The 27283-nt window shown below is 40.3% G+C and overlaps 1 protein-coding gene across 6 annotated transcripts in view; it reads left to right on the top strand.

Moving 5' to 3' along the window:
- The window catches only part of NPNT (nephronectin), a 96369-nt gene that overhangs the window by 11062 nt on the left and 58024 nt on the right, over positions 1-27283 (top strand). For all 6 annotated transcript variants that reach the window (XM_075849756.1, XM_075849754.1, XM_075849751.1 and 3 more), the window contains exon 2: positions 9001-9101. In XM_075849756.1, the coding sequence (XP_075705871.1) occupies positions 9001-9101 (101 nt within the window). The remainder of the gene's footprint in view (positions 1-9000; positions 9102-27283) is intronic.

The following is a 27283-nucleotide window of genomic DNA, read 5'->3' as shown; positions in this document are numbered from 1 at the left end:
CTCTTCCACAATTTGACTCTGTGTGTGTTTTAAAGGAACAGTGTCACCACAAAATTTGTTTTAATATGTTAAAGATGTTAGTGCTTTATTAAAAACGTTTGGATTAATTTGTGTGTTTGTGTGTTACTTTTTCTTATTTTTACACTTTTTCTTCCCTATGGGGGCTGCCATTTTTTTTTCCATTTCTGTATGTGTCGATTAACGACACATACAGACATGGAATACGGCAGCTCCAGTCCCATAGGGACTGCGAACGGGGCCCGTTCCATCCACTTTCGTGTACGCCGCTGTGTGGGAACTGCGCATGCGCCGCTCCCACACAGTTCAATTTGAAATGCGCACCGTCCGGCGCCATTTTACTGTGGACCGGAAGTCGCGGCCGGACAGTAAGATTACTACTTCCGGTCGCGGCTTCCGGACTTGTGCACATGGAGCAGCAGCAGCAGACGGAGCGGATGGACCGGAGGGAGCGGCGGCGACTGGAGCAGGTAAGGGATTTCTATGTATGTTTGTGTTTCAGTGTGTTTACTACTGTATGTAAACCTTCTACACTGTGTGTTAGTTCAAAAAATGGCGACACACAGTGTAGGAGGTTAGACCGTTCAAACCCCTTGTTTATCCCGGCACTAGCCAGGATAAAGGAGGGGGGGATGCTGAGAGCTCACTAGAGCGAGGGCTTTTTACCCAATTTTGCAGCATAAAGCAATGTGGTTGCTTTACCACATGCAATGCTGCAATTTTGGGAATGGCTCCATCTAGTGACCAGCAATGGGAAATATTATAAATTAGAATCCAATTGAATCCAATTTATAATATTTCCTGACTCGTGAAAAAAAAAATAAAATTAGAACAATGTTTAATCACCTATACACTAATTGTTTAACTAAAAAAAAAACAAACATGTTTTGCTGGCAACACATTCCCTTTAAGAGCAAATTATGCGTAAGGCCCAAGACACCGTTGTGTAGGACAACAGATAGAAACGCAGTATAAAAATGTTCTTTAACGGGTTTCTTGGTTTAATGTTAATCCAAAGCTCAATCAGTCAACTGCCCTATTGACTCCGCCAAAACAACGGAACCCAGTCAACGGTGTCCAACGGAAACCATTAACAACGTTTCCGTCACCATTGAGATCAATGGTGACGGAACGCTGATGTGAACAGGCCTTGAGCAATTGCTGCAGGAAATATATAACGAAATAAGTACAAACTGTTAAATCCTTTGCTCTTGCATTTAAACTCTAGTGGTCCTGTGCTGGTCACTGCAGCCAATAACTGGCCTCAGCAGTCACGTTCCATACTTACTGGTATCACTGCTGCAGCCAATGATTGGACTCTTTTTCGGACTCTTGGACAACCCCTTTAAACACTGGGATTACTGCATGTAAAATGCACACAGGTGAGTCCATAGGGGGGCCCTGCAAAAATACCATGGACAGAGCATGCTGCAGTTGGAAAAAAAAAAATGAAGCAGGGACTATAAGGGTATGTTCACACGCAGTAGCAAAAATACGTCTGAAATTACAGAGCTGTTTTCAGGCGACGTTTTTGCAAGTACTCGCGTTTTTCGCGGCGTCTTTTACGGACGTTATTTCAATGGAGTCAATGAAAAATGGCCCAAGAAGTGACATGCACTTTGACGCAGGCATCTTTTTACGCTCCATCTTTTGACAGCGACGCGTAAAATTAAACCTCGTCTGATCAGAACATCGTAAAACCCATTGCAAGCAATGGGCAGATGTTTGCAGTCGTCATGGAACCGTCTTTTCAGGCGTAATTCGAGGCGTAAAATGCCCGAATTACGGCCGTGTGAACATACCCTTAGATGAAATACTGAACCTCTTCCTTACATGCATTTTGTGACTGCTGCTTTACTGTTGGTGCAGTTCTAAGGCTGGGTTCACACGACCTATTTTCAGACGTAAACGAGGCGTATTATGCCTCGTTTTACGTCTGAAAATAGGGCTACAATACGTCGGCAAACATCTGCCCATTCATTTGAATGGGTTTGCCGACGTACTGTGCAGACAACCTGTCATTTACGCGTTGTCGTTTGACAGCTGTCAAACGATGACGCGTAAAAATACAGCCTCGTCAAAAGAAGTGCAGGACACTTCTTTCAGACTTAATTTGAGCTGTTCTTCATTGAACTCAATGAAGCACAGCTCAAAATTTACGGCTGTCAGAGAAGCCTCGCAAAATGCGAGGAGGAGCATTTACGACTGAAACGAGGCAGCTGTTTTCTCCTGAAAACAGTCTGTCATTTCAGACGTAAATGCCTGCTATCGTGTGCACATACCCTAAAAGGTATAAAGAAAAAACTAATGCACCTCATTTTTTTTGTGTGCGGTCCTGTGATTGGCTCAAAAAACTGCACCAAAAACGGTGTATGTGATGCTGGCCTAAATGTTAAATAAATATACCAAACAATTGCCTTGGACGTGTCAACCATATTGACTTTCAATGAGTAATGTGTTCATGCACATTATTATTAAAGGTATTTTCATACATCCCTAATAAAGCATGAGCAGATGTTGTGCAATACTTCCGCCATGGCTACATTTAGATATTCTCCCACTTTAAATTAAGTTACAGCAGCTGCCTCTAGATGATCTGGGCAGTATTTTAGGCGTAATACAACCTCTATTATTATTTACAGATCTCATATGGTTGTTACTACTAGATACAAAGTGTGTTTGCTAAAAGAGTGAAACGCTTAGTAAAGCTGGGTTCACACAGAAAATCTGCCTCAAAATTTCGTTTGGAAGGTCCGCTTTCCTTTCCTTATTAGTGGTTATATGGACAGTTATTAAAAGCTTTGTCCAGTTTGTACAACCCCTTATACTTTCAATAGGTCCCTTGACGGGAAGTTTATTATCTGGTGGTCTCCTGATACGATGACCATAAACTGCTACTGTATCAGTAGGGAAATTTGGTGCTGAATACTTGTTTCCCTTGCAGGGTCACTATGCGGGAGAAGCATCATTAAACAGAAACCAGTCTTTCTGATAGAAGCCCACCCCCCTTTGCAGCTATTATCAGTGGAGGATACACAGGGGTCCCATTGCTGGGACTCCCACCATCAGCTGCTTATTGGAGGGGGAAACCAGCTTTTTATGCTATAATCTCCCTGCATCTTCATTGCAAGGGGAAAAGAGCATTATACAGTCTCTAATTTAAGGCCCCATGAACACGAACGTGCTTTTGCTGCCGCAATTCCCCCGAAAATCCATGGGAGAATTGCCGCCCCATTAATTTCTATGGGGCCATGCACATGACCGTAGTTTTTATGGTCCGTGCATGGCCCGGGAGCCCGCACCGCAGAAAGAACGGACATGTCTTATTACGGCCGTGTTCTGCGGTCCGGACTCCATGAAAATAATGGCCGCGGCCATGTGCATTGCCCGCGATTTGCAGGCGGCATGCGGCTGACAGTCCGCAGCCAGGCCGACCCGAAAAACACGGGCGTGCACATGGCTACGGTCGTGTGCATGAGGCCATAATCAATTGGCCATTGACTGATTTTTATGGACACACCGTGTCCTCCAGAGCAGTCAGTCCTTCTTGCTTATAGATGAGGACACTTGGGGAACAGGAGCTATACAACTTTAAAATGCCTTAGTAGGGCATTTTACAAGAGGTTGACTGAACCAAACAATCTGATCCATTTATTCTATGCATTAGTGGAATTGGACTCCGTATGATTAAACATTCATGGCATATCTAATCAAAATGCACCTTTAAAGGCTATGTACACCTTTTGAAATGTTTTTTGTTTTATATGTATATACCGTATATGTCGGCGTATAAGACGACTGGGCGTATAAGACGACCCCCAACTTTTACCCTTAAAATATAGAATTTAAGATATACTCACCATTTCGTGCAGCAGCGCTTCACTATGGCCATCGGCGGCAGGACCCAGGACTCTCTGTCTCTTTTAACTCGCGCATGCGCAGATAGGCTGCTTCATCGCGCGAGATCTGAGAGGCAGGGAATGAGAGGAAAGGGCGGGCCAGAGGATCTTACAGAGATGTTCCCTGGCGGCTAATACCGGCTTCCCTCAGATCCGTGGCGGATTCCGTGCATCCCGGGAGCCTGTGTACCGGACTGCAGGCTCACAAGGTAACACACAACCTGTGTGTAGACAATATGTAGACTAGGGATGTCACGATACCAGAATTTGGACTTCGATACCGATACTTCGTTTAGTATTGCGATTTCGATACCAATTTCGATACTTTTGCCAACAGTAATAAAAAAAAAATTCTTCCGTTTTCTGATGTGAGGCGCGACGTGTGATGAATTTTGAACGCGCCTCACATTAATAGTAATTAATCCCATCATGTTTCTCAGTCATATTGGGTTAATGTGCGAGGTACATGATGGGGTTAATTACTATTAATGTGAGGAACATGGAGGGTAAATTCATCGCACCTCGCGCCTCACATTAATAGTAATTAATCCCATCATGTTTCTCAGTCATATTGGGTTAATGTGCGAGGTACATGATGGGGTTAATTACTATTAATGTGAGGAACATGGAGGGTAAATTCATCGCACCTCGCGCCTCACATTAATAAGTGAATGAAAGCCGTGTTTATTTCATTTTTTTACAGCGTACACATCATAAATGATGCAAAAACATTGTTGTCCGCGCCATTACTGAATGTGTGTATTTTATGTATTGAGACTTATTTTAATGTTTATTGTAAAAAAGGTGAAGGTGTATTTTTTTTTAAATTTAACAATACTTTGTTTTTACTTTATTTTTAAACTTTAATGTACTGACATATATCAGATATGTGCCAGTACATTAGCCTGTGGACAGATAGCACACAGGCAGTTGTTAGGACATACTTGGGTATGTCCTAACAACATGAAATATGGTAAGACAGCCCTGGGGTCCGTCAATAGACCCTGGGCTGTCTGCCCATATATGGTATGGCCCTCGATCGCGTCACAGGAATTCCCTGTGACGCGATCCAGGGGCATCCCCCCTTCTCACTTTCCCCTGAATGCTGCAGTCAGCTGTGATCGCAGCATTCAGGGGAATAACGGCGGAGATGAGCGGTTTCTCTGATCTCCGCCGTTATAGAGCGGGACTGCGGCTGTGTAATACAGCCATTGCCCCGCTCCTGACAGGAAGTGCGCGCGCGGTCAGCATGAGGTGATGCGGCCGGCGCTGCACTAATGAGCGGCAGTTCAGGCACTGAAGACAGAACATGGGGGTGTTTTGTAGCGCGCCCGCCATGTTCTGTCTCAAGTGCCGCCGCTCATTAGTGCAGCGCTGGCCGCATTGCATCATCCTGACCCCGCGAACTTATCATGACTCAGGAGCGGGGCTGTGGCTGAATTACACAGCCGCAGCCCCGCTCTCATAGTCATGTGTACTATACTGAGCTGTGCGGCTGCAACGTGCATCCCTAATGTAGACAATATCCGGCATATAAGACGACCCCACACTTTTGACATTTTTTTAAGGGTGTAAAAAGTCGTCTTGTACGCCGATATATACGGTATATATATATATATAATATATATATCTCTAATATATATAGAGAGAGAGAGAAAAATTTGCAGTACTCCAGTATGAAGAAAATGGTGGTTTATTCAATCCCAATACAAAAGCAACGCTTTTGTATTGGGATTGAATAAACCACCATTTTCTTCACACCGGAGTGCTCCAAATTTTTCTTTCTCTGTGTTTTACATTTCGTCCGAGGATCAGGACGCTTTGCTGGGCACCCGTTCAAATGGTTCTTTTGTGAGTGCTACTGCTTTCTCCTTTCTATCTATATATATATATATATATATATATATATATATATATATATATATATATATATATATATATATATATATATATACAGTGAAGGAAATAAGTATTTGATCCCTTGCTGATTTTGTAAGTTTGCCCACTGTCAAAGACATGAACAGTCTAGAATTTTTAGGCTAGGTTAATTTTACTAGTGAGAGATAGATTATATAAAAAAAAAAAAAAACAATTATATTTATTTGCATTATGCACAGAGAAATAAGTATTTGATCCCCTACCAACCATTAAGAGTTCAGCCTCCTCCAGACCAGTTACACGCTCCAAATCAACTTGGTGCCTGCATTAAAGACAGCTGTCTTACATGGTCACCTGTATAAAAGACTCCTGTCCACAGACTCAATTAATCAGTCTGACTCTAACCTCTACAACATGGGCAAGACCAAAGAGCTTTCTAAGGATGTCAAGGACAAGATCATAGACCTGCACAAGACTGGAATGGGCTACAAAACCATAAGTAAGATGCTGGGCGACAAGGAGACAACTGTTGGTGCAATAGTAAGAAAATGGAAGACATACAAAATGACATCGATCTGGGGCTCCATGCAAAATCTCACCTCATGGGGTATCCTTGATCCTGAGGAAGGTGAGAGCTCAGCCGAAAACTACACGGGGGGAACTTGTTAATGATCTCAAGGCAGCTGGGACCACAGTCACCAAGAAAACCATTGGTAACACATTACGCCGTAATGGATTAAAATCCTGCAGTGCCCGCAAGGTCCCCCTGCTCAAGAAGGCACATGTACAGGCCCGTCTGAAGTTTGCAAATGAATCTGGATGATTCTGAGAGTGATTGGGAGAAGGTGCTGTGGTCAGATGATACTAAAATTGAGCTCTTTGGCATTAACTCTACTCGCCGTGTTTGGAGGAAGAGAAATGCTGCCTATGACCCAAAGAACACCGTCTCCACTGTCAAGCATGGAGGTGGAAACATTATGTTTTGGGGGTGTTTCTCTGCTAAGGGCACAGAACTACTTCACCGGGAGAATGGATGGAGCCATGTACCGTCAAATCCTGAGTGACTACCTCCTTCCCTCCACCAGGACATTAAAAATGGCTCGTGGCTGGGTCTTCCAGCACGACAATGACCCGAAACATACAGCCAAGGCAACAAAGGAGTGTCTCAAAAAGAAGCACATTAAGGTCATGGAGTGGCCTAGCCAGTCTCCAGACCTTAATCCCATCGAAAACTTATGGAGGGAGCTGAAGATCCGAGTTGCCAAGCGACCGCCTCGAAATCTTAATGATTTACAGATGATCTGCAAAGAGGAGTGGGCCAAAATTCCATCTAACATGTGTGCAAACCTCATCATCAACTACACAAAACGTCTGACTGCTGTGCTTGCCAACAAGGGTTTTGCCACCAAGTATTAAGTCTTGACTGTTTCTGTAACTCCTATAGAAATCAATGAAGAAAGCCGCACACATGCCCGGCCACCTCTTCATCCGTTCGATGCCTGGAATAGCCACATGTGTATAAAATCTAGCACTTTGCCATGCAGTCTGTATTTACAAACATTTGTGAAAGAATGGGTCGTCCTAAAGAGCTCACTGGTACTGTAATAGGATGCCACCTTTGCACAAAGTCAGTTCATGAAATGTCTTCCCTCCTAGATAATCCACGATCAACTTTGAGTGGTATTATTGCAAAGTAGAAGCGTTTGGGAACCACAGCAAACCAGCCATGAAGTGGTAGACCATGTAAAGTTACAGAGCGGGGTCGCCGAGTACTGAGGCGCAGAGTGCATGAAGTCGCCAACGCTCTGCTGACTTAATAACTGCAGAGTTCAAACTTGCTCTGGCATTAATGTTTGCACAAAAAAATGTGCCCCCCCCCCCCGATAGCATCATGGCATGGGTTTTCATGGCCAAGCATCTGGATGGCAGCCTTATATCACCAACCACAATGCAAAGCATTGGAAGCACCGCACCATGGACTCTGGATCAGTGGAAACTTATTCTGTGGAGTGACAGATAACCTTTCTCTATCTGAAAGTCTGATGGACGAGCCTGAGTTTGGTGAATGCCAGGAGAACATTACCTGCCTACTACATTGTGCCAACTGTAAAGTTTGGTGGAGGGGGATAATGCTGTTTTCAGGGGGTGACCTAAGTCCCTTACTTCCAGTGAAGGGAAATCTTAATGCTTCAACATACCAAGACATTTTGGACAATTTTATTCTTCCATCTTTGTGGGAACAGTTTGGGGAAGGCTCTTTTCTGTTCCAGCATGAATGTACCCCAGTGCACAAAGCAAAGTCCATAAAGGCATGATTGGGTGAAGAACATGGTGTGGAAGAACTTGAGTGGCCCGCACAGAGCCCTGACCTCAACCCCATCATACACCTTTGGGATGAACTAGAATGGAGATTGCAAGCCAGGCCCTCTCATCCAACATCAGTATCTGACCTCACAAATGCTATTCTCGATTAATGGGCAAAAATTCCCAAAAATACAAAATCTTGTAGAAATCCTGACCAGAAGAGTGGAAGCTGTGTTTGCTGCAAAGGAGGGACCAACTCCATAGTAATGCCTATAGATTTAGAATGGGATGTCCTAAAAGCTTCTGTAGGTGTCCCAATACTTTTGTCCATATAGTGTTGGTGCGGTTCTCAGAGCAGGGATTCATGTCTATCTTACATTTATGGCATATCCATGGATATGACATAATGTCTAAGATGGGAATAACCCTTTTAACTGTAATAAAAATATATATGGGACAAACGATAGAAACGCCCAAACATTTCACTCCAGCCTTAGAGCCTGAGCCACTCGGGTAAAGAAATGCTCTTCCTTTTTCTAGGGAAAAACACAGTGGAGTCTTTTTGTTCTCTAGCTATACTGCGTGGGTCCTCCTTTTTTTCAGAAGGTCTGATGTATGACACTACTACTCATCATTTGGTTGCTACTTCAGTTAAAGTAGTTACACTGTTGTTTCCATTACTACAGTTCGCTTTACTGTCAACATGGTGAGACGGGGGAGTTCTACCGATGCTATAGATTTTACTGCAGTAATTACATTAAGACATAGGCATTTTGGCATTGTATGTATAGGACTGATGTACAGAATAAAAAAAGCAGTTAATGCAAAACTAAGGCCATGCTTACACGAGTGCAATAAAGTATTTTCCAGCGTCAAAATAATGACCTATCTTTTTACACAGGTGGCCCACACAGGTTGCCTCTTCTACAGGACTCTGCCGATTTGGTAACAGGATTGATTGCTGCTGGGGATGGGCCCGACAGTCTTGGGGGCAATGTCAACGTGAGTATTAAAATGGCTGGGGCTTTGCAATCTAGGAGGGGCTTCTACAGATCTAATCATAGCTTCATACATCATAGCAGGGCTTAATACTGGGGGCTTTTGCACGTGCAGTCTTAATATGGTGACTCTAATTGACCAATATTTTATTACCAGAAATGCTTTATGAATCTAGCTATCATATAAAATAACATCTGTGGATTCCCAGACTCTAAAGAGATTAACTAACAGTACAATTCCCATTCCCAAGAGCCTTATAATGTAGATTTTTCTGTTTGGTTTAAGAGAGTGCCTTCTGGAATAGCGTGGCCTAGTATGAGGCAGAACTTGAAGTACTTATGAGTGGGCCCGGCTCAGCCTAAAGTTCCACTCGATTTTAGATACATGTTGCCTTAATAATAACATTTACATTTGCATATATGACTGTTTTTAATCTAGACGTGAGCTGTTTTTTCTATTCAGTTTTGAAGAGTAACGTATATTTTTGTAATTCTAATTAAATAGCCATTTATGTAAGGCAGCATGTATCGTCTGTTAAATGCTACTTTACCACCTCTGTTGCCAAAGGGTATGTGGTGTATACTACTGAATTTATTGAGTCTTCTGTGAAAACTCAATCGATTCAAGGCCTTTTTGGGGCTGTGTTACATGGTTGCACAAAGCACTCAGTATATTTACAATATAGGAACCTCTAGTTCCATACTGGGTACCCTTGTACCTGCCAGCTATGCACAGTGTTCTTGTGTCATGTGACGGAACCAAAATGAATACCACCTACAATGTGTAGACATACCTAGTATCTAAACCCTGCTCTCCATGATATGTGACATCATATGGATTCCCACAATGACCAGCTTTGTTAATGTTTCTTCATAGCAACTTGTTTCTTGACAAAGAGATAAAACTGGAGAAATAATCTATAACAATTGGCATGAATTGTATATAAGTATATATACACATTATAAGTTTAATGTGTGTTCAAGGTGTGCTGCCAAGATGGTTCACGTGGGCATTTAAAGACCCATAAAACGTGATTCTGTTCAGCGGTCTGATAGTTAAGAGTGAGATGCCATGCACAGAGATGTTGGTGTAAAGCATATAAAATATATAGAAGTCCGCTATAGAGCTTGTGTCAGCGCTCAGCCGCTTCGTTTCTGTTCGTTTTTTTCCGGAAATCCGATGTATCGGAGTACGGGCTCATAGACTTTCTATTGAGCCCGTCCTCCGATACATTCATTTCCGGAAAAAGCCGAACAGAAACTAATCGGCTCAGCACTCTCACACGAGCGCTTCAGCTGCTTAGTTCTAGCGATTGGTGGGGATCTCCGTTCTCGGACCCCCGCCAATCAAAACTTCTGACCTGTCACTATGACATGTCAAAGTGTAGCTAAACGTTTAACAAACTTCTAAGTGTTATCTGCCACAATAACTACCACATACTTTAAGACAGGGTAACTCGTAGTTCAGTGAGGAAGACATGAGATGGCTTTGTCATAGCTATCGTGTTTATGTGAGTTACATGGATGCAAATTAGTGCAATACATTTGGACATAGCGACAATTCAATTCTTGCGCTTGCTTTTCATGTAGTCATGCATAGAAATATGCTTCTATTTATAAATGTACTATTAAAGACAATTTTAAAAAGTTCTCCCTAAAATATTTTTTTATTCTCCTAAAGTGCGGAAATATTATGCTTTATGGTCAGTGCCAGTTTCAGTCTTTTCCTATCCTGGATGAGTTCTCAGCCTGGTCTTTTAGCCTTCAGTGCTATGTATACAAAGGACAGACTCATTGAGCTCTATTTTATATCCAACCAAGCCCTGGAGATTAAGGGGGAGCAAAAGGTCCCACTGCCCCATATGAGAAGACCTATACTACAGACGACGCCCTGGTACAGAGTTTGCCTTTGGGCCCAGGAGGTTCAAGTTACACCTCTGCTTTTTGTTCAGATTATCCAAATCTGCAGCTGAAATTTCGTTTTCTGACACAGATTGTCGTGCAAACCCGTACAGGGATTAGCTCAATTGAGGTTAAATGGAGCTAATCTGCAGCTTTTTAGCATGTAATCCAAGTCAATAATGAGCATGCTGTGGATTTTAAAATCCACAGCGCTATCATTATTCTCATTTACATGCAGTGCCGGCAGAATTAATTCAGAGTGTGCGGAAACCGTGCCTAAATTTTGACAAAATCCATATCCTGTGGACATGGCCTAAGTAGGAGTTCTAGACAGGAATAAAACAGCTGTCAAAGCGGTCATCTCTATAACTGCTGGATTATGCCTGCTACAAATAGAGATGTCATATTCCTATATCTGTCCATTGGTGATAAAAGGGGAAAATAAAATACTTAGGGAACTAGAATGACACTGTGCATTTTATTACTTGACCTTAATAAAGGCAGCATAGAGAATGCATGACCTATTGATACAGAGCTGCATACCACTAATAAAACACATTGGGTAATATGATCCACAGATTCCTGTCATTTGAGGACTCTTCTTCCACTATAAAGTCACTGCAGAGATAACAATATGTTGATCTATTTGGGCCCCATGCCCACTTCAGTTTTTTCCTTCAGGGTGCTATCCGTTGTTGTCACGGATAGCACCCTGAACCCATTCATTTCAATGGGGCCATGCACACTTCCGTTGTTTTAACGGAACCGTGCGGCCGTTCCGTCAAAAGTAGGGCAGGTCCTACTCCTGCCCGTTTTTGACCGAACAGTCTCGGCCTTCTCATTGAATTTGGTCCGGGAAACAACGGGCTGCACACGGAAGCCATCCATGTGAAGCCCGTCCGTGTGTGACGGGACCGTCCATAACGGCCGTTCAACAGCTGACGGAAGTGTGCATGAGGCCTTATGCTCACTTAATTTCAGGATGAGATAAACTCTCTTTTAAATCGATGGTGTAAAATCCTGCGCAGCAGGGGACATGACTTTTGAAAGAGTCCTATAAAAAGTAATGTACATGAGTTTCTGCTTTCATAAAACCCCTGGTTAATATGATATTATTGACCTGACTTCATACAGTCATGATGCCAAGGTGAACAATATTCTAATTCTAGATTTAGAATCATACTATCAGACCTCCATAATTTAATGGACATTTAATAAAGAGCAATCATTTAGTATATTTGACCCCTCTATGTATGAAAGGCCTATACATGTCTTGGACATCTTTTGACCCAATGTAATTTCCTATAGCATTGCTGTTTTGTTCCCCTTATTTTTTTGCTAGCATGTTATAACTATTCTCTGATTCGTAGAATAAGGATTTTTAGCACTGCTTATAGTATTCTGTGAATGAAAGTCTCACATTTACAGTAAAAGAAATTTGAGCATTGAGCGTTACATTAACAGCAACTTTCTATTATAATATTTTTATTATAATTATTTTCTACATGTTGAAGACAGAGGCTGTTGTAACACACAGATCGTTGCATTGTCAGCCTGTGTCTGTAGTTCAATGACAGGATTTAAGGTGCTGCATACGGCTGTCTGTGTTCTGCTGACAGGTCTACAAGGCAAAACTCAGAACTTAAAATCCTCGGTCATTACTGTAATACTCTTAAAGATAATGGGTGTGCTTCCAATAATACCATTATATTAGGGAATTGCAGTGTACTAAATACTGAAGCTTCAGCAGAATTTTGCTGCCTGGGGTTTCTGGATATTTTGCACCTCTTCTAGGTGGAATAATTTTCATTATTTTGACGTATACAAATAAAATCTGAATTGTAAAATGAAAACTTTATACTAAACGCCCTATTTTCTAAGAGTAGACTCCCAGCACATAGTCATAATGTCACTCGGTACTTCTTACACACCGATGACTTCATGCCAATTTTGCCTCAAATTCATGTTTGTGGCAAAAAATATAACCCAAGCAGAAACAGACAAATAACACTTTCTAAACATAAAAGTTCAAGATGTGCAGAGTTCATACATGCCACTGTTTGTCTACATAAAAATATCTTCACAAAATCACCAGAACTGACCACAAATCTTGTTTTAAGATGGAAATGTAAAAAAAAGGACCACATTGAAAAGTGCACCCCAGACACTTTATATTTCCTAAAAGCAGACAACCGGACAATTGGAGTTGTCTTAACATGCAGTTTACAGCCATGACCGTCTTCATGTATCTCTGTGACAAATAGATTATTTTTTTTAATGCATTAAATCTTACATTTGCACCTAAAACCCACATCAACAATATAAAAAGAAGAAATTTAAGGTGTACAAAGTTTGCATATATCCCAAGTGTCTATATTCACAATGGCTTAAGCTTTAAAAAAAGGCTGAAACCGAGGCCATGCTACATTCGGCCTTCAGCCACAACTGTGATAAAAATATATAGTGCACCACCCAAACTGCTACTATGCTACCAAAATCATGATTTTTGGAGAAAACAATTTATATGCAAAACCACATTCACACAACTTTGAATCAGTGATTATAAGCAAAAAGTGTACGTAAATTCTACATTGCTACTAAAACGCTTACTCAAGCAGACCCCTTACGCAAACCAAATGTACTTTGAAAAAAACTGTAAGATATGAGGAGTTCATACATGTCTACATTCAGTGATGCGTGTCTTACAGAAATGCCAAAAAACGCTGGAATGCACCATCCGATTTTTGCATTAACGACTGCCATATATAGTTTTTACGGCGGCCACTCAGGGTAGTTCTTCTGAAGTGCCGCCTCTTCACGGCGGGACTTCAGAAGAACTTTTCCCACATGTGGCTAGGTGCGCCTGAAGCCCAGGCTGTTGCTAACAGCCTCGGCATTCAGGGTTAATGATCGGAGACCACTAGCAGTGGTCTCTGATCATATTTAATCCCTCAGATGCGGCGCTCAATAGTGACCGTCGCATCAGAGTGGTTTTAGAGGGAGGGAGCGTCCTATCTCAGCCCACTGGCACCCCGTGTGCATTGCAGGGTGCCGATGGTTTCTATGGCAGCCTTTATGGTGATTGCCTGTTATGGCCTAACAGATGCCTGTCAGTTTTACACTGACAGGCATAATACACTGCGATACAGCAGTATTGCAGTGTATTATAAAAGCGATCAAAAGATCGCACAGTGAAGTCCCCTAGTGGGACTAAAAAGAAGGTTAAAAAATTTTTAAATAAAGTTTGAAATAAATAAATGAAAATCCCAAGTAAAAATAAGTAAATTAATAACCCACTTTTTCCCCTTTACGAAATACTTTATTATGAAAAAAAGTTAAAATGTACTCATGTTTGGCATTGTCGCATCCGTAACGACCCTAACTATAAAAGGATTACATTGTTTAACCCACACGGCGAAAGCCGTAAAAAAGAAAATAAAAAAACCATGCCAGAATTGCTGTTTTCTGTTCATCCTACCTTCAAAAAAATTTGATAGAAACTGATCAAAAAGTCGCATGTACAAAATGGTACATGCAACTACAGGTCGTTCCGCAAAAAAAATCCCTCATACAGCTACATCGGAGGAAAAATAGAAAAGTTATGACTCTTAAAACATGGCAACACACAAATAAATAATTTTGAATTTAAGTGTTTTTACTGTGTAAAAGTAGTAAAACATAGAAAACTTATAAATATGGTATCGCCGCAATCGTAAGGTCCAGCTGAAAAAAGATATGTTTTTTATACCACGTGGTAAACGGCATAAAAAAATTAAGACGCAAAATATTATGTCGCAATTTCAGTTTGTTTTTTTCCAGTGCCCCACTAAAAAAAGTAATAAAAAGTTAATCAATATTTTATATGTACCCCAAAATGATGCCTAGTTCTAGCTCTTTGAATGCGAGGATGGACAAACTTAAAAAATTGTTCGGTCATTAAGGTTTAAAATACCTTCGGTATTAAGGGGTTAAATTAAATTGAGATCATATTTGTAAATTTCCCATCCCCATTCATATATGACCTCTAACCCTAATCAATGATCACAAATCCCTAAACCTAATCCACTGTGTTAACAAATACCTTTTTATTATGTTGTAACTACTTGGAAAACGGTAGTTTATGGCAACAGTCAGTTGGTGAAAATGTCAGAAATATATTAGACAATCTTCTTTATTGATAATCGTTATCGCTATGACTGTAGTGTGTAACGGATATCGCTAGAGAAGCGTTCAGAAGACTTTCCTCTAAAGATCAGGTACGGATAGGATAGGGACAGTGTAAAAAATAAACTTTATTGATGTTTGTGTGTGTGTGTGGTGCAACATTCTTGACACTGGTAAATGTCCAAGTCAATAAGTCAATTAATAGCCAAATTGGGCTCAGAGAGGGTGATTAAAAGAACAACTGCTCATCATCTAACTCCTTTTCTTGAAAATAAAAAAACCCTGTGACACTCAGAGCAAATTTGAAGTCTGATTGATAAGAAGAGGTGATAACTTGAACAAAAGTTTGTTACGTTCGCTCGAGGGGTCATCTAAAGCCATACGGGGATAGGAGGATCAGAGATCCTCCTCCTCTCCCTGAATGCTGTCACCACTGCCCCCACTCGCCCCCCTCTGCACAATTACACAGACTTTAGTGGGAGATGCAGCCTCATTATTTTTTTAATCTATTTTCCATGTCATCTATATTTAACCCCTTGCCACCGCGGCTATTTTTCATTTAAATTTTTTTTCTCGCTGCCTACCAAATGCCATGACTTTTTTTTTTTTTCCCTCGACGTAGCCGTGTGAGGGCTTGTTTTTTTGCCGGGCGAGTTGTAGTTTTAAATAGCACCATTTATTGTACCATGCAGTACACTGAAAAACGTAAAGAAAAAATTATTTGTGGGGTAGGATATAGATGATATATTCCCTTTAAGTGATGACGTGCCTTACCAACCAATGTAACCGACATCTATTGGAGGTCGCTAAATACAATTAGATGGACCAATGTAGTATGGCAAGATGTGGCCTTCCCCCGACAGCTGATTGATCGGTTAGAAACGAAAAAACTGTCGATTGCATGTTTACATAGCCAAACCGTTTGAATCAATAAAGTTTTAGCACAATTGTCACAAACTCCACATCGTTCTGAATAAACCTGCTCTAGCTCGGACTGGATTGCGGCTGGAGCCCCCATCTTGGTCTTGTTTTAAAGCCCAGATTCTAGCCGTGATCTAGCCTGAACTTCGTCCATTTGTAGGGAGGACATAACAGATACTTCCTTGGCTACTAAACTTCTTTTTTGTCTGATGTACAAGATACGTCCTTGTCAAGGAAAGGGTTAAAGCTATGTCCACTTTCGCAACATTTTTTTTTTACTGTCCTAATGCCTCTAAAACAAAAAAAAAATGAATCAACTTTTGCAATAGTTGCAAATTTACTATTGTTTTGTTTCTACAATTCCTATACAGACAATGGCTCTCCCTGGTAACCGATAACAAACAAACCCCATAAAATCAGATCCTGCAGTCACACTTTTTTCATTTGTCTTGTGTTTTATGCTAACAAACATTCTGTAGATTAGCAAGAAGTAAAAGAGAGAAGGTAATATGACTGCAGGATCAGACTATACAGGGTTTGTTTGTTTGTTTGTTGTGTAGACACCTACAGTGCTGTGAAAAGGTTTTTGCCCGCTTCCCAATTTCTTCTATTTCTCCATATTTGTTACAGTTAAATGTTTCAGATCCTCAAACCACTTTTATTTAGACAAAGATAACCCAAGTAATCACAAAATGCTGTTTTTAAATGATTTTATTTATTGAAAGGAAAATGCTCTTTAGTCCTACCTGGCCCTAATGTGAAAAAGTAATTTCCCCCTCCGCTACTAAATCAAACAGTTAACCAAATTCAATTGACAATTGGGTTTAATTTCACTAGCCACATCCAGGCAGGATTACTGCCAGACATGTGGAATCCAAAGATCACTTAAATAGAAACTGTCCGGCAATGTGAAACAGACTAGAAGGTCTCAAAAAGCAGCACATAATGCCACGTTCTAAAGAGATTCAATATAGATGCAAAACAAATTTCACCAAGAGTTCATCGACTACTCATTCAGTGGGTCACAAAAGAACCCAGACAAATATATAAAGAACTGCAGACCTCCGTTGAGGTCAATGTACCCAATTTCACAATAAGAGGGACACTGGGTGAAAATGGCATCCATGGGAGAATTGCAGGGCACAAACCATATCCCATTTGACAAAAACATCTAAATGACCCCCAAGACTTTGGGATAATCTTCTGTGGACTTATGAGTCAAAGGTGGAACGCCTGAACGGAGCCCTGACGCAGAAGTGGATGAAGCCTAACACCGCTTTCCACCATAACAACATCATACCATCAGTCAAACGTGGTGGTGGTGGTGGTTTGGTGATCTGGGGCTGCTTTGCTTCTGCAGAACCTTGACATCTTGTCATAATTGATGGAACCTTGAATTCTCGTAAACCATCCAATGTAGCCGGATTAAAACAATTCTGCAAAGAGTGTGCCATAATTCTTCCACAACGATCTAAAGACTCATCACAAGTTATCACAAACGTTTCATTGCAGTTGTTACTGCCAAGAGTGGCATAACCAGTTATTAGTTTTAGGGGGGCAATTTTTCACATAGGTGATATAGGTTTTGAATAAATCTTTATCCTGCGTGAATGTAATGATCATATAAAAGCTGCATTTTTTGTTTACTCGTGTTGTTTTTATCTTACATTAAAATTAGTTGAATGATCTGAAATCTTGAAATGTGACAAATTACAAAAAAAATAGAAGAAATCTTCTTTTTCACAGCACTGTAGGGGTATGTGCACACGATAACTGGATTTACATCTGGAATTACGGAGCTGTTTTCAGGAGAAAACCACTCATGAATTTCAGACGTAAATGCATGTACTGGCGTTTTTCGCCACGTCTTTTACAGACTTAAAATTGAAGTCAATGAAAAACGGCTCCAATTACGCCCTAAGAAGTGTCCTGCACTTCTTTGACGAGGCTGTTATTTTACGCGCCGTCTTTTGACAGCGACGCGTAAAATGACAGGTCGTCGGCACAGTACATCGTAAGACCCATTGAAAGTAATGGGCAGATGTTTGCCGACGTATTGGAGGCGGTTTTTTCAGAAGTAATTCCAGGCGTAAAACGCCTCCAATACGTCTGAAAATAGGTCGTGTGAACCCAGCCTAGTAGTTGTAGAAAAAAATGGTAGGAACTTTATTTTTTTCTGCAACCTATTGCAAAGTTCCTAATGTTATGTCGGATGCATTGGGACAATAAAATTAGGACAAAAAAAAAGGGTGTAAAGATGGACAGTATTTACTTTAGTTTTATTCATGTTTGTTTTTAATGATCTATATGTGTGTGTGTGTGTGTGTGTGTGTGTGTGTGTGTGTGTGTGTGTGTATAGGTAATGGCTTGAAACAATTTCCGTACAGTTGCAATTAAATATTTATCTAAACGATGCTAAATTTAAGATCTGGAACAAAAATGTAAACCCTCTAGGCCATAAATAGCATGTGGAATATGAATGCAGCTGACACGATACATGACACAGCACGCTGAAGACGCAGGCGAGCTGTGCTATAGTCCTTTCCCGGCTGCATATAGCTAGCACATAACTGGACTCTTAATACTAATCAAAAATAAAGATAAATGGAAACACTTTCTTCTGCCAAACTCTGCTGATATTACTTTGACAAATACAGTTTCACAATTTACCTTTCGGTGTAGTCTATCCGAAGGAGAAATGCGGGAGCTCTGTTCTATATGGTACATCACACATTATATATCATATAGCACTCCTAGTGATATCACTTCTGCTAACTGCCAGAGATTAAACATCATTACATTAACATTTAGTTCAATCTCACCTCCCTGTGTGGCTGAGAAAGTCCATGCAGATTCATTGGAAAGTTTTGTAACACCAATAAACATTGTAATTCCAGTGTTCAGTCTAGTTTAATCTGTAATTCTTATTAGAGTGTTGCTGTATAATGTAATACCCTCGTGAGAGTCTTCTGGGGCCCTACGTCAGGGGGTTCTCCAAACTGACCGTCTGGTTGCTATGGATACACTGCCTAACAAGCAGTCTTTTCAGATCTGAACAGATCTGTCCGTATACTGCTATGAACAAAATGCAATGATCTATTATTTGGATATTCAGAATGGCATACTGACATGATATTAGGCTGTATAAATGCGTACTTTTCGCAAATGTCCACGATTTTGTTTTTAGGCCCATAATTCTGTGCTGATTAATTTAATAATATATTTTTAAAGGGGTTGAAACGTTTTACGTATGGAGCGCTTCAAATCTTTTGTATAATCAGGATTTATTATTGCATTTAGTAGGAGCTGTATGCACTACCCCCCCCCCCCCCTAGTGGCAGCTGTAATCAGCCTAAATTGTATAATTTAACTCTATGCGCATTAGAAGGCAAGCAAGGGATTTGGAGATCTGTAGGAGATGTGACTTTTAGGCTCTGTTTATATCGATGTTGGAGGCTTCGTTCGGATCCTCCGTCCAAGATACCATCGCATTTGACAGAAAAAATAGTGTAGCAAGCATCACTATTTTTAAAGTAAAATGCTGCACATCAGAATGGAACCTGACGGACCCTATTATGTCAATGCGGTCAGTTGGGCGCCATTGATGTAAGACGGGCAATGGATCCAACAATCCGTCAATTTCATTACTCTAAGCAGAAGAATAAAACTGACTAACGCAGATGTGAACAGAGCCTCTTAAAGATATATTATGAAAAATTATCAGTACAGAAATTTGGATCTCTTTATATAAAAAGAAAAAAAAATTGTGATCAAAGCAATCGTTTGCAATGACTTCACACTATACATAATAGACAGACAGATATATTCTAAAAGTGAATTGTAATGTGAGATAGGTTATGGCTGTCCTCTTATGTGGCAAAAGAGCGCTTGGTACACCTTAAAGAGTAAGGGTAAGTTTACACGTTGTGTAAATACTGCAGATATTCCGCAATGGATTTACAATACCAGCAAAGTGGATGATATTTCAACAAATCTTATCCACACGCTGCGTAAATGCTGAGCGGAAAAAACTCTCCGAAATTGACCTGCGGTGCGTTTTTGTAATCTGTAGCATGTCAATTGTTTTTATGTAAACGCTGCTTATTTGTTGTGGGATTTCCCCATAAAATTCATTGGGGAGGTAAAACCTGCAACAAATAGATGTTGCGTTTTTTTGCGGCCGAATCGCAGAATTCGGCTGCAAGAAAACGCAACTCAGAAAAAAAAATAAATTATCTTATACTTACCCAGAAGTCTGTGTTTCTTTGTCCAGGCCGGCCTCCTGGGATGACGTTTCATCCCGTGTGACCACTGCAGCCAATCCCAGGCTGTAGCTGTCACATGAGATGAAACGTCATCCCAGGAAGCCAAGCTGCAGGACGGCGGAGGGGAGCGTTGCCATGGCTACGTAAGTATGAAGCTTTTGGTTTTTTCTGGTGCCAGTTTTCCGCAGCTGATTTGGGTGCATTTTTTGGGCCGGAATTCCCTGCGGTGCACAGGGTGGATACGCTGTTAGCTTTTACGCAGCATGTCCGCCCTGTGTGAACATAGCCTAATTGTACCTTTTATCAAACTTTTCATTTATCTCTGTGACATATCAAAAGTGGCACTCTTTAAGTGTCCCAGGTGGGAATGAGACCGAATGTAGCTGAACCACTGCATAGATACATTGCACACAGATCTTATGAACGAGTACATCTCAAATGTACATCACCAGAAATGTTTATGTTCTTCTTTTCCGAAGATAAGCAAAACAATTTAACATAGTTCCAATCGAGATTGATTTGTAAAACATATCAGTAAATTTTTCCAAATCTATTTATCTTCTCAAATCTCTGCACATGTTCCCTCAAATTAGTTAGGCGATGGAAGTGACTGCAGCTCGTTCCCAAAGTTTTGATTCTACAACGTATTTGCTACATTATATAACCTAAGAAAGACAGATGCTCAGAAGACAAGAGAATATGCAAAAATGAAAACTCTTTATTAAGTCACATGATAAAAGACAATAGATAAAATGAGAAATCCATAAACCAACAGATAAAAAGGACGTTCGCTGTGTCTCTTCCTGCATCCATTATGGGTATGATATATCGCTTTGATATCCCTCAGTATTTTTATGCATAATTGCTTTCCTTGACGTTTATATGGACTTCATACATGTTTAATTACTCTTCATATTTTTTTGTGCCTATACAGCACATCATTGTATGTATATACGGTCTTCTCACTTTAGTCATTGGTATAGACTCTTTGAAAGGTGTGTCATTGGTACAACTTTGCACCTTTTGTTCACTTGTTAGACACACAGCTTATCGTCCTTTTTATCTGTTGGTTTATGGATTTCTCATTTTATCTATTGTCTTTTATCATGTGACTTAATAAAGATTTTTGCATATTCTCTTGTCTTCTGAGCATCTGTCTTTCTTAGGTTATATGTATTTATTCTTGATGCTTTTTGGGTATACACCCTAGGATCAGCCCACATAGTTTACATTCATTTACCATTGAATCATATATTTGGGCCAATAGATCCATGCTGTATTTTTGGTTAGGGTATGTGCACACGAGAAGTGGCTTTTACGTCTGAAAAGACAGACTGTTTTCAGGAGAAAACAGCTGCGTCGTTTCAGACGTAAATGCTCCTCCTTGCATTATGTGAGGCGTCTTTGACGCCCGTAATCTTGAGCTGTTCTTCATTGACTTCAATGAAGAACGGCTCAAATTACGTTGCAAAGAAGTGTCCTGCACTTCTTTGCCGAGGCAGTCATTTTACGCGTCGTCGTTTGACAGCTGTCAAACGACGACGCGTAAATGACAGGTCGTCGGCACAGTACGTCGGCAAACCCATTCAAATGACTGGGCAGATGTTTGCCGACGTATTGTAGCCCTATTTTCAGACGTAAAACGAGGCATAATACGCCTCATTTACGTCTGAAAATAGGTCATGTGAACCCAGCCTTAGGGTATTAGCTACATTGTATAGTTCTAAATAACTGCAATACCATTATAACGCTATAAAATTAGGCTTCTCTTTAGTTTGAGGTTTGTTATAAAACAAATGTAGTATGGCTATCAATTGTTTAAACCTCACAAGGGCTCATGAACACGATTATGCTAGGTGCACGGGCCCTGGTACATCACAACTCTGCAGCTCTGTATTACGGAATCATAGGCACTCTGTGGGCCACCATAGAATGCTTCTAGGGGACAGTGGCTCTGTAATATGGGAACCAATGGAGGATGCCACAATTTATTTTTCTTATGGATTCAGTATGAATGTGAGAAAAAAACTGTATAAAATCTAACTTCAGACTATATATTGTGGTGTCACTCAAAGGCACAACACAACTGCAAAGTTAAAACGGTAGCAAGGAACAGTGGAGAAACCTAAGGGTGGTCACAGTTACCAATTGGCCCCATAGCAAGTGTTACAATAGTCCCCCACTCTACCACTGTCTAGTTCCTATAGGGTGTTGTCACCTAGAAAAATCTGCCTAGTTTTTTCATTTGATTTTAATTTTGGTTGTCACCCAGAGACATGCATAACTAAAAATCAGCTAAATAGAATTTGAAAGTAAAGAAGCAAAGGAAGAGCATGTGGCACTCACCAATTCAATAAAACTTTGTTTCTTTATTATGGCATCTTTAAAATCGGACTCTTCTTAGGGAGGACATTGCAGACGGCAAATAAGTAACAGCATGTTTCACGCTAAAGAGGGCTTCTTCTGAGGTCAGAAACGCTATTTAGCGTGAAACATGCTGTTACTTATTTGCCGTCTGCAATGTCCTCCCTAAGAAGAGTCCGATTTTAAAGAGGCCATAATAAAGAAACAAAGTTTTATTGAATTGGTGAGTGCCGCATGTTCTTCCCTTCCCTCTCTGATTTCACATTGCAAATACTATTGTGTATGCTGAGCACAACCAAAGTGATATGGAGTGGAACCCCTGATTAGAAAAACGCTGGTGAAATTATTATCCTACGGTAATGCCAACTTTTTATTTCTCTGTACGAAAATAAATAAAATTTGACAACTCAAAATAAAATTCCAATCACTTTGAAATATAATTTTTAATGGTAAATGTTCTTTAATAATTTTTGCCTGCCCAGACATGGTAATTTTTCAGGGACCGAGAGTAAATTCCTAAAATTGGGGATGATCATGGCAAGCCTCTTTGTAGATGCCCATTTTCATGCTAAGAATGCATTCTGTTTTGGTTGATGAACTTCCATTGAGAGACATGGGAGTTTATCTACCAAAACAAAAAAAATGCCTGCTAAAAACACACCATGTGAACCCAGCCTTCGTGTCATCATTTATAATATGTCATTTATGAGCCATAGTAAACTTGGAATGATATTCATTATGTGTGCGATTATATTAAAACCTCCTTTTGTTGCACATTGTACTTTTGGATACTATAACAAGTGCATGTAAAGAATGTTGGAGCACCGATATTGTTGGTATGGGCATGATGGTATGATTTATTTAAGGACACTATCCTGTTAAAAGCACAGTCACATGTTACACAGTATAGGCCAAGGCATCATAGTGACCCAAAAGCAGAGACGGTGTGTGGGCGTTTTAAGCGGAACCTAGATTGCTGCATGCGGCTGCTGGCTTCTCACAATTGCTTCTCCATGTGATGGTATTAAATTGCTTGTGCTGCTGTTTTTAAATGCATATTCGATACCTTGCACCTTTTCGTTCACAGGCACTGTAACGCTTTCACTGTCAATGGTGCTGTACTGAATCCAATGGCATAGCACTGCTTGCACAAAGTTCTGTCCATACAATGGCATCATAGAGTACTGTACTTATATTTGCTGCTCTTCTGTCTATTGGCAAGTTGTAATTGATGTATTCATAGTAAAATAATAATAATTAATAATTTAAAAAAGGCTGTGTTTGGATACCCTGCATAGAAGAACACTATTTTGGAAATGTTCAAAGATTTCTGCATCAGAGGGTTTGGAGGGTCGCCAAAGTGTTATCTAATGGTATGAAAAAAAAGGATCATAAAGTGTACAGTGAATTCCCTGGCCAATGTGGGGGATCGTTTTATCCTGCAAAATGGTCTGTTTACATGCATGATCTGCCCAAGCTAGAGAATGCGAGTTGTCCTCTTGTTTTCTTGGAACAGGTCTCGCACATACCAGAATAATTTTTTGTAATTTTTTTTAGCACTTTTCTTGGCATATTGACACGTGATGAATACATCAGATTATTTGGATTTTTTTGTAACATTTATTTTTACTGCATTCTACGAAAGTTTCTGTGCATAAAACTTCTGTTAAAATCTGTTCAGCACTAATCCTTGTGACTGTAGAGGAAGAACACCACCGTTTGCGCACATCTATGTGACCATATAGGCCGCTATATTGATACAATTTTTACAAAAGAGATCAATGTACTATTGTATTTATATAATTCATATGGTCATGCACACTAACTCTAGGCTAAAAATTACGCTATGGAAACAGCCTTAAAACCCAAAATGTGCAATGAAATCCACGTGTTACATGCGGGTTTTGTCGTTGATTTTGGTGTGGAATTTAGCAGCACATTTCGCACATTGCAATAATTTAAATTAGAGGTGAAAATGAGCGTATTTGGGCAGCATGCCTAAAATTCCCAGAATATTTTTACGCTATGAGTAAATGGAGTTTATTAAAACTGCATTCACTAACGTTGTACTATACTTTGTTGCGGATTTCAGTGTGGATTTGACAATCGAAATTCCACAACAAGTACTCGATGTGCAAATCCACCCTAACAGTAATGCCTTCTAGCTGTGGCCTCCAATATCACTGTAGTTTTTATATACATACAACAGCCTGTATTGACAAATGTATGTACACTAAGGCTACAATCACACGAGCGTGACAGAATCTGCCCGTGTGCGTTGCATTAGTGTGCTTTGAGAGCGGCATGTGTTTTTCACGCAATCGCAAGCGCTTCTCTTTTTTTTTTTTTTCGTCAATGTAATTGATGTGTAAAACACGGACAGCACACGGATGTGTGCATCCGTGTGCTGTCCTTGGTTTTCACGCAGCCATTGGTTTAAATGCACTGCACACAGACGAGAATCATGCTCGTCTGAATGAGCCCTAACAGTAGTGCCCTCCTGCTGTGGTCTCCAAAATCAGTGCTGAGTGAACAGATTTAGCAGGGTTAGGCTGTGCTCAGGTAAGTATTCAGAAGATTCATTTTCCCAAGTATCCGTAACGGATCCCACAACACCAAGATGGTTTCCTCCTTCCATGTGCTGGGATCTGTTACACATTTTGGTATATAAAGACAGAATGGAGAATAGATTTCCGGCACATCAGTATATAGAGCTCCTGGTAACTAGGTGTCCTTTAGAGCTGGGCTGGCTATATTTAAACCTCCTTGGCAGCAATTGCTGTGTGTCTGCTATATTAAATGTTACTATTCTGCTTTAATATGAAAATATTGGCAGATGTTTACAGCATTAGCTTCTGTAATTGGCTGTGTAATGATCACTTTATGTCATTTACTGTTTGATTGTTAATGTGTAGCATGCTATTGTTGTTTCTGTTGTAACTAATGTAGTTGACATACATGGGAACATTACAAAGTATAAAAATAAACGATGGCCCATGCAATACCGTATAAGACAGCTGGATAGTTGCATAAGATAACCCCTTTAAATCCATAAGTAAGGAATTCTCATTACTGTCATTTAAATAGGTTGTTTCTTTGCATGGACAATGTTCATGATGTTGACCAAATAGAAGATTGTCCATTTGGGATGTTATCCACTATTTGATGAATAGGATTAGCCATTGGAGAGACTTTTGTCATTCACATACAGTACTACTTATTGACAAGTGGAATTGATATCCATACTGCATACCCATTGTAAGATTTTTAATACATTGAGAGTTCCCATGTATTATAGTTAAATTCAATTTAACCTCGAACTGAATCTTGTTGTCAAGTGTTAAAGGGGTCTTTCCATCATGGACATTTATGGCATATCCACAGGATGCGGGTCCCCACCCTGACCACTCGTCCTATTTTCTTATGCTTCTCTCTGGCCACTAACAGACGATGGGGTTGGGAGTTTCAGAATCAGAGTAGCACAGAGAGCTATCGGTTTCCAGAACGCGGGAGCTACAGAAACAGCGTAGACACTGTGCTACGCAGTTTCAAGAACTCCCATTCATTTCTATGGTAGTTACAGAAACAGCACAGCTCAGCAGACTCGGCTGTTTCTGTACTCCCAAACACCTTGTCAGTCAGTGGCCGGAGAGCAGCTAAAGCAAGAGAATGTAGGAGTGGGGTCAGTGGGCCCCCGTTGTAGAGAGAGGTGCACGTCACTGAGGTGTCACCTGCATCTATCGGACATTTATGCTGTATTTTGTGGATATGCCATAACTGTCCAATATGAAAAAACCCTTAAAGAGGCTCTGTTACCAGATTATAAGTGCCCTATCTCTTACATAATCTGATCGGCGCTGTAATGTAGATAACAGCAGTGTGTTTTATTTTTTAGCAAGTTATGAGCAATTTTAGATTTATGCTAATTCGTTTCTTAATAAACAACTTGGCGTGTTTTTACTTTTGACCAAGTGGGCGTTGTACAGAGGAGTGTATGACGCTGACCAATCATACACTCCTCATTGTTCCAGCCCAGCTTCTTTCACTGCACAATCACGCTGGGTTGGAACAATGAGACGTGTATGATGCTGATTGGTCAGCGTCACACACTTCTCTGTACAACGCCCAGTTGGTCAAAAGTAAAAACACACCCAGTTGTCTATTAAGAAACTAATTAGCATAAATCTAAAATTGCTCATAACTTGCTAAAAAATTATCGTTTTTCAAAATAAAAACCACTGTTATCTACATTACAGCGCCAATCAGATTATGTAGGAGATAGGGCACTTATAATCTGGTGACAGAGCCTCTTTAAAGTTTTACATTTTTTTATATGCTTTCTAAAAAGAGCATTTATCAGTCGTCTTTAGACCAGAGAAACTTGAAAAGCTTATTCTGAACTATAATTGTATTTTTCTAAATGACAAATTAACTTTATTGGCACTCGTAAATTTTCCTTATAAAAATATAATTATATGTTTTAGTGTTAATAGTCTGACACTGAACAAAGCAACAATGAAACACCGTACTAATATTACAGAGTAGGGTCCCTGTCAATGTCTCTGGTTGT

This window comes from Rhinoderma darwinii, chromosome 1 (assembly GCF_050947455.1).
Source record: "Rhinoderma darwinii isolate aRhiDar2 chromosome 1, aRhiDar2.hap1, whole genome shotgun sequence".
Taxonomy (NCBI): Eukaryota; Metazoa; Chordata; class Amphibia; order Anura; family Rhinodermatidae; genus Rhinoderma; species Rhinoderma darwinii.
This window is presented reverse-complemented; position numbering and strand designations above follow the sequence as displayed.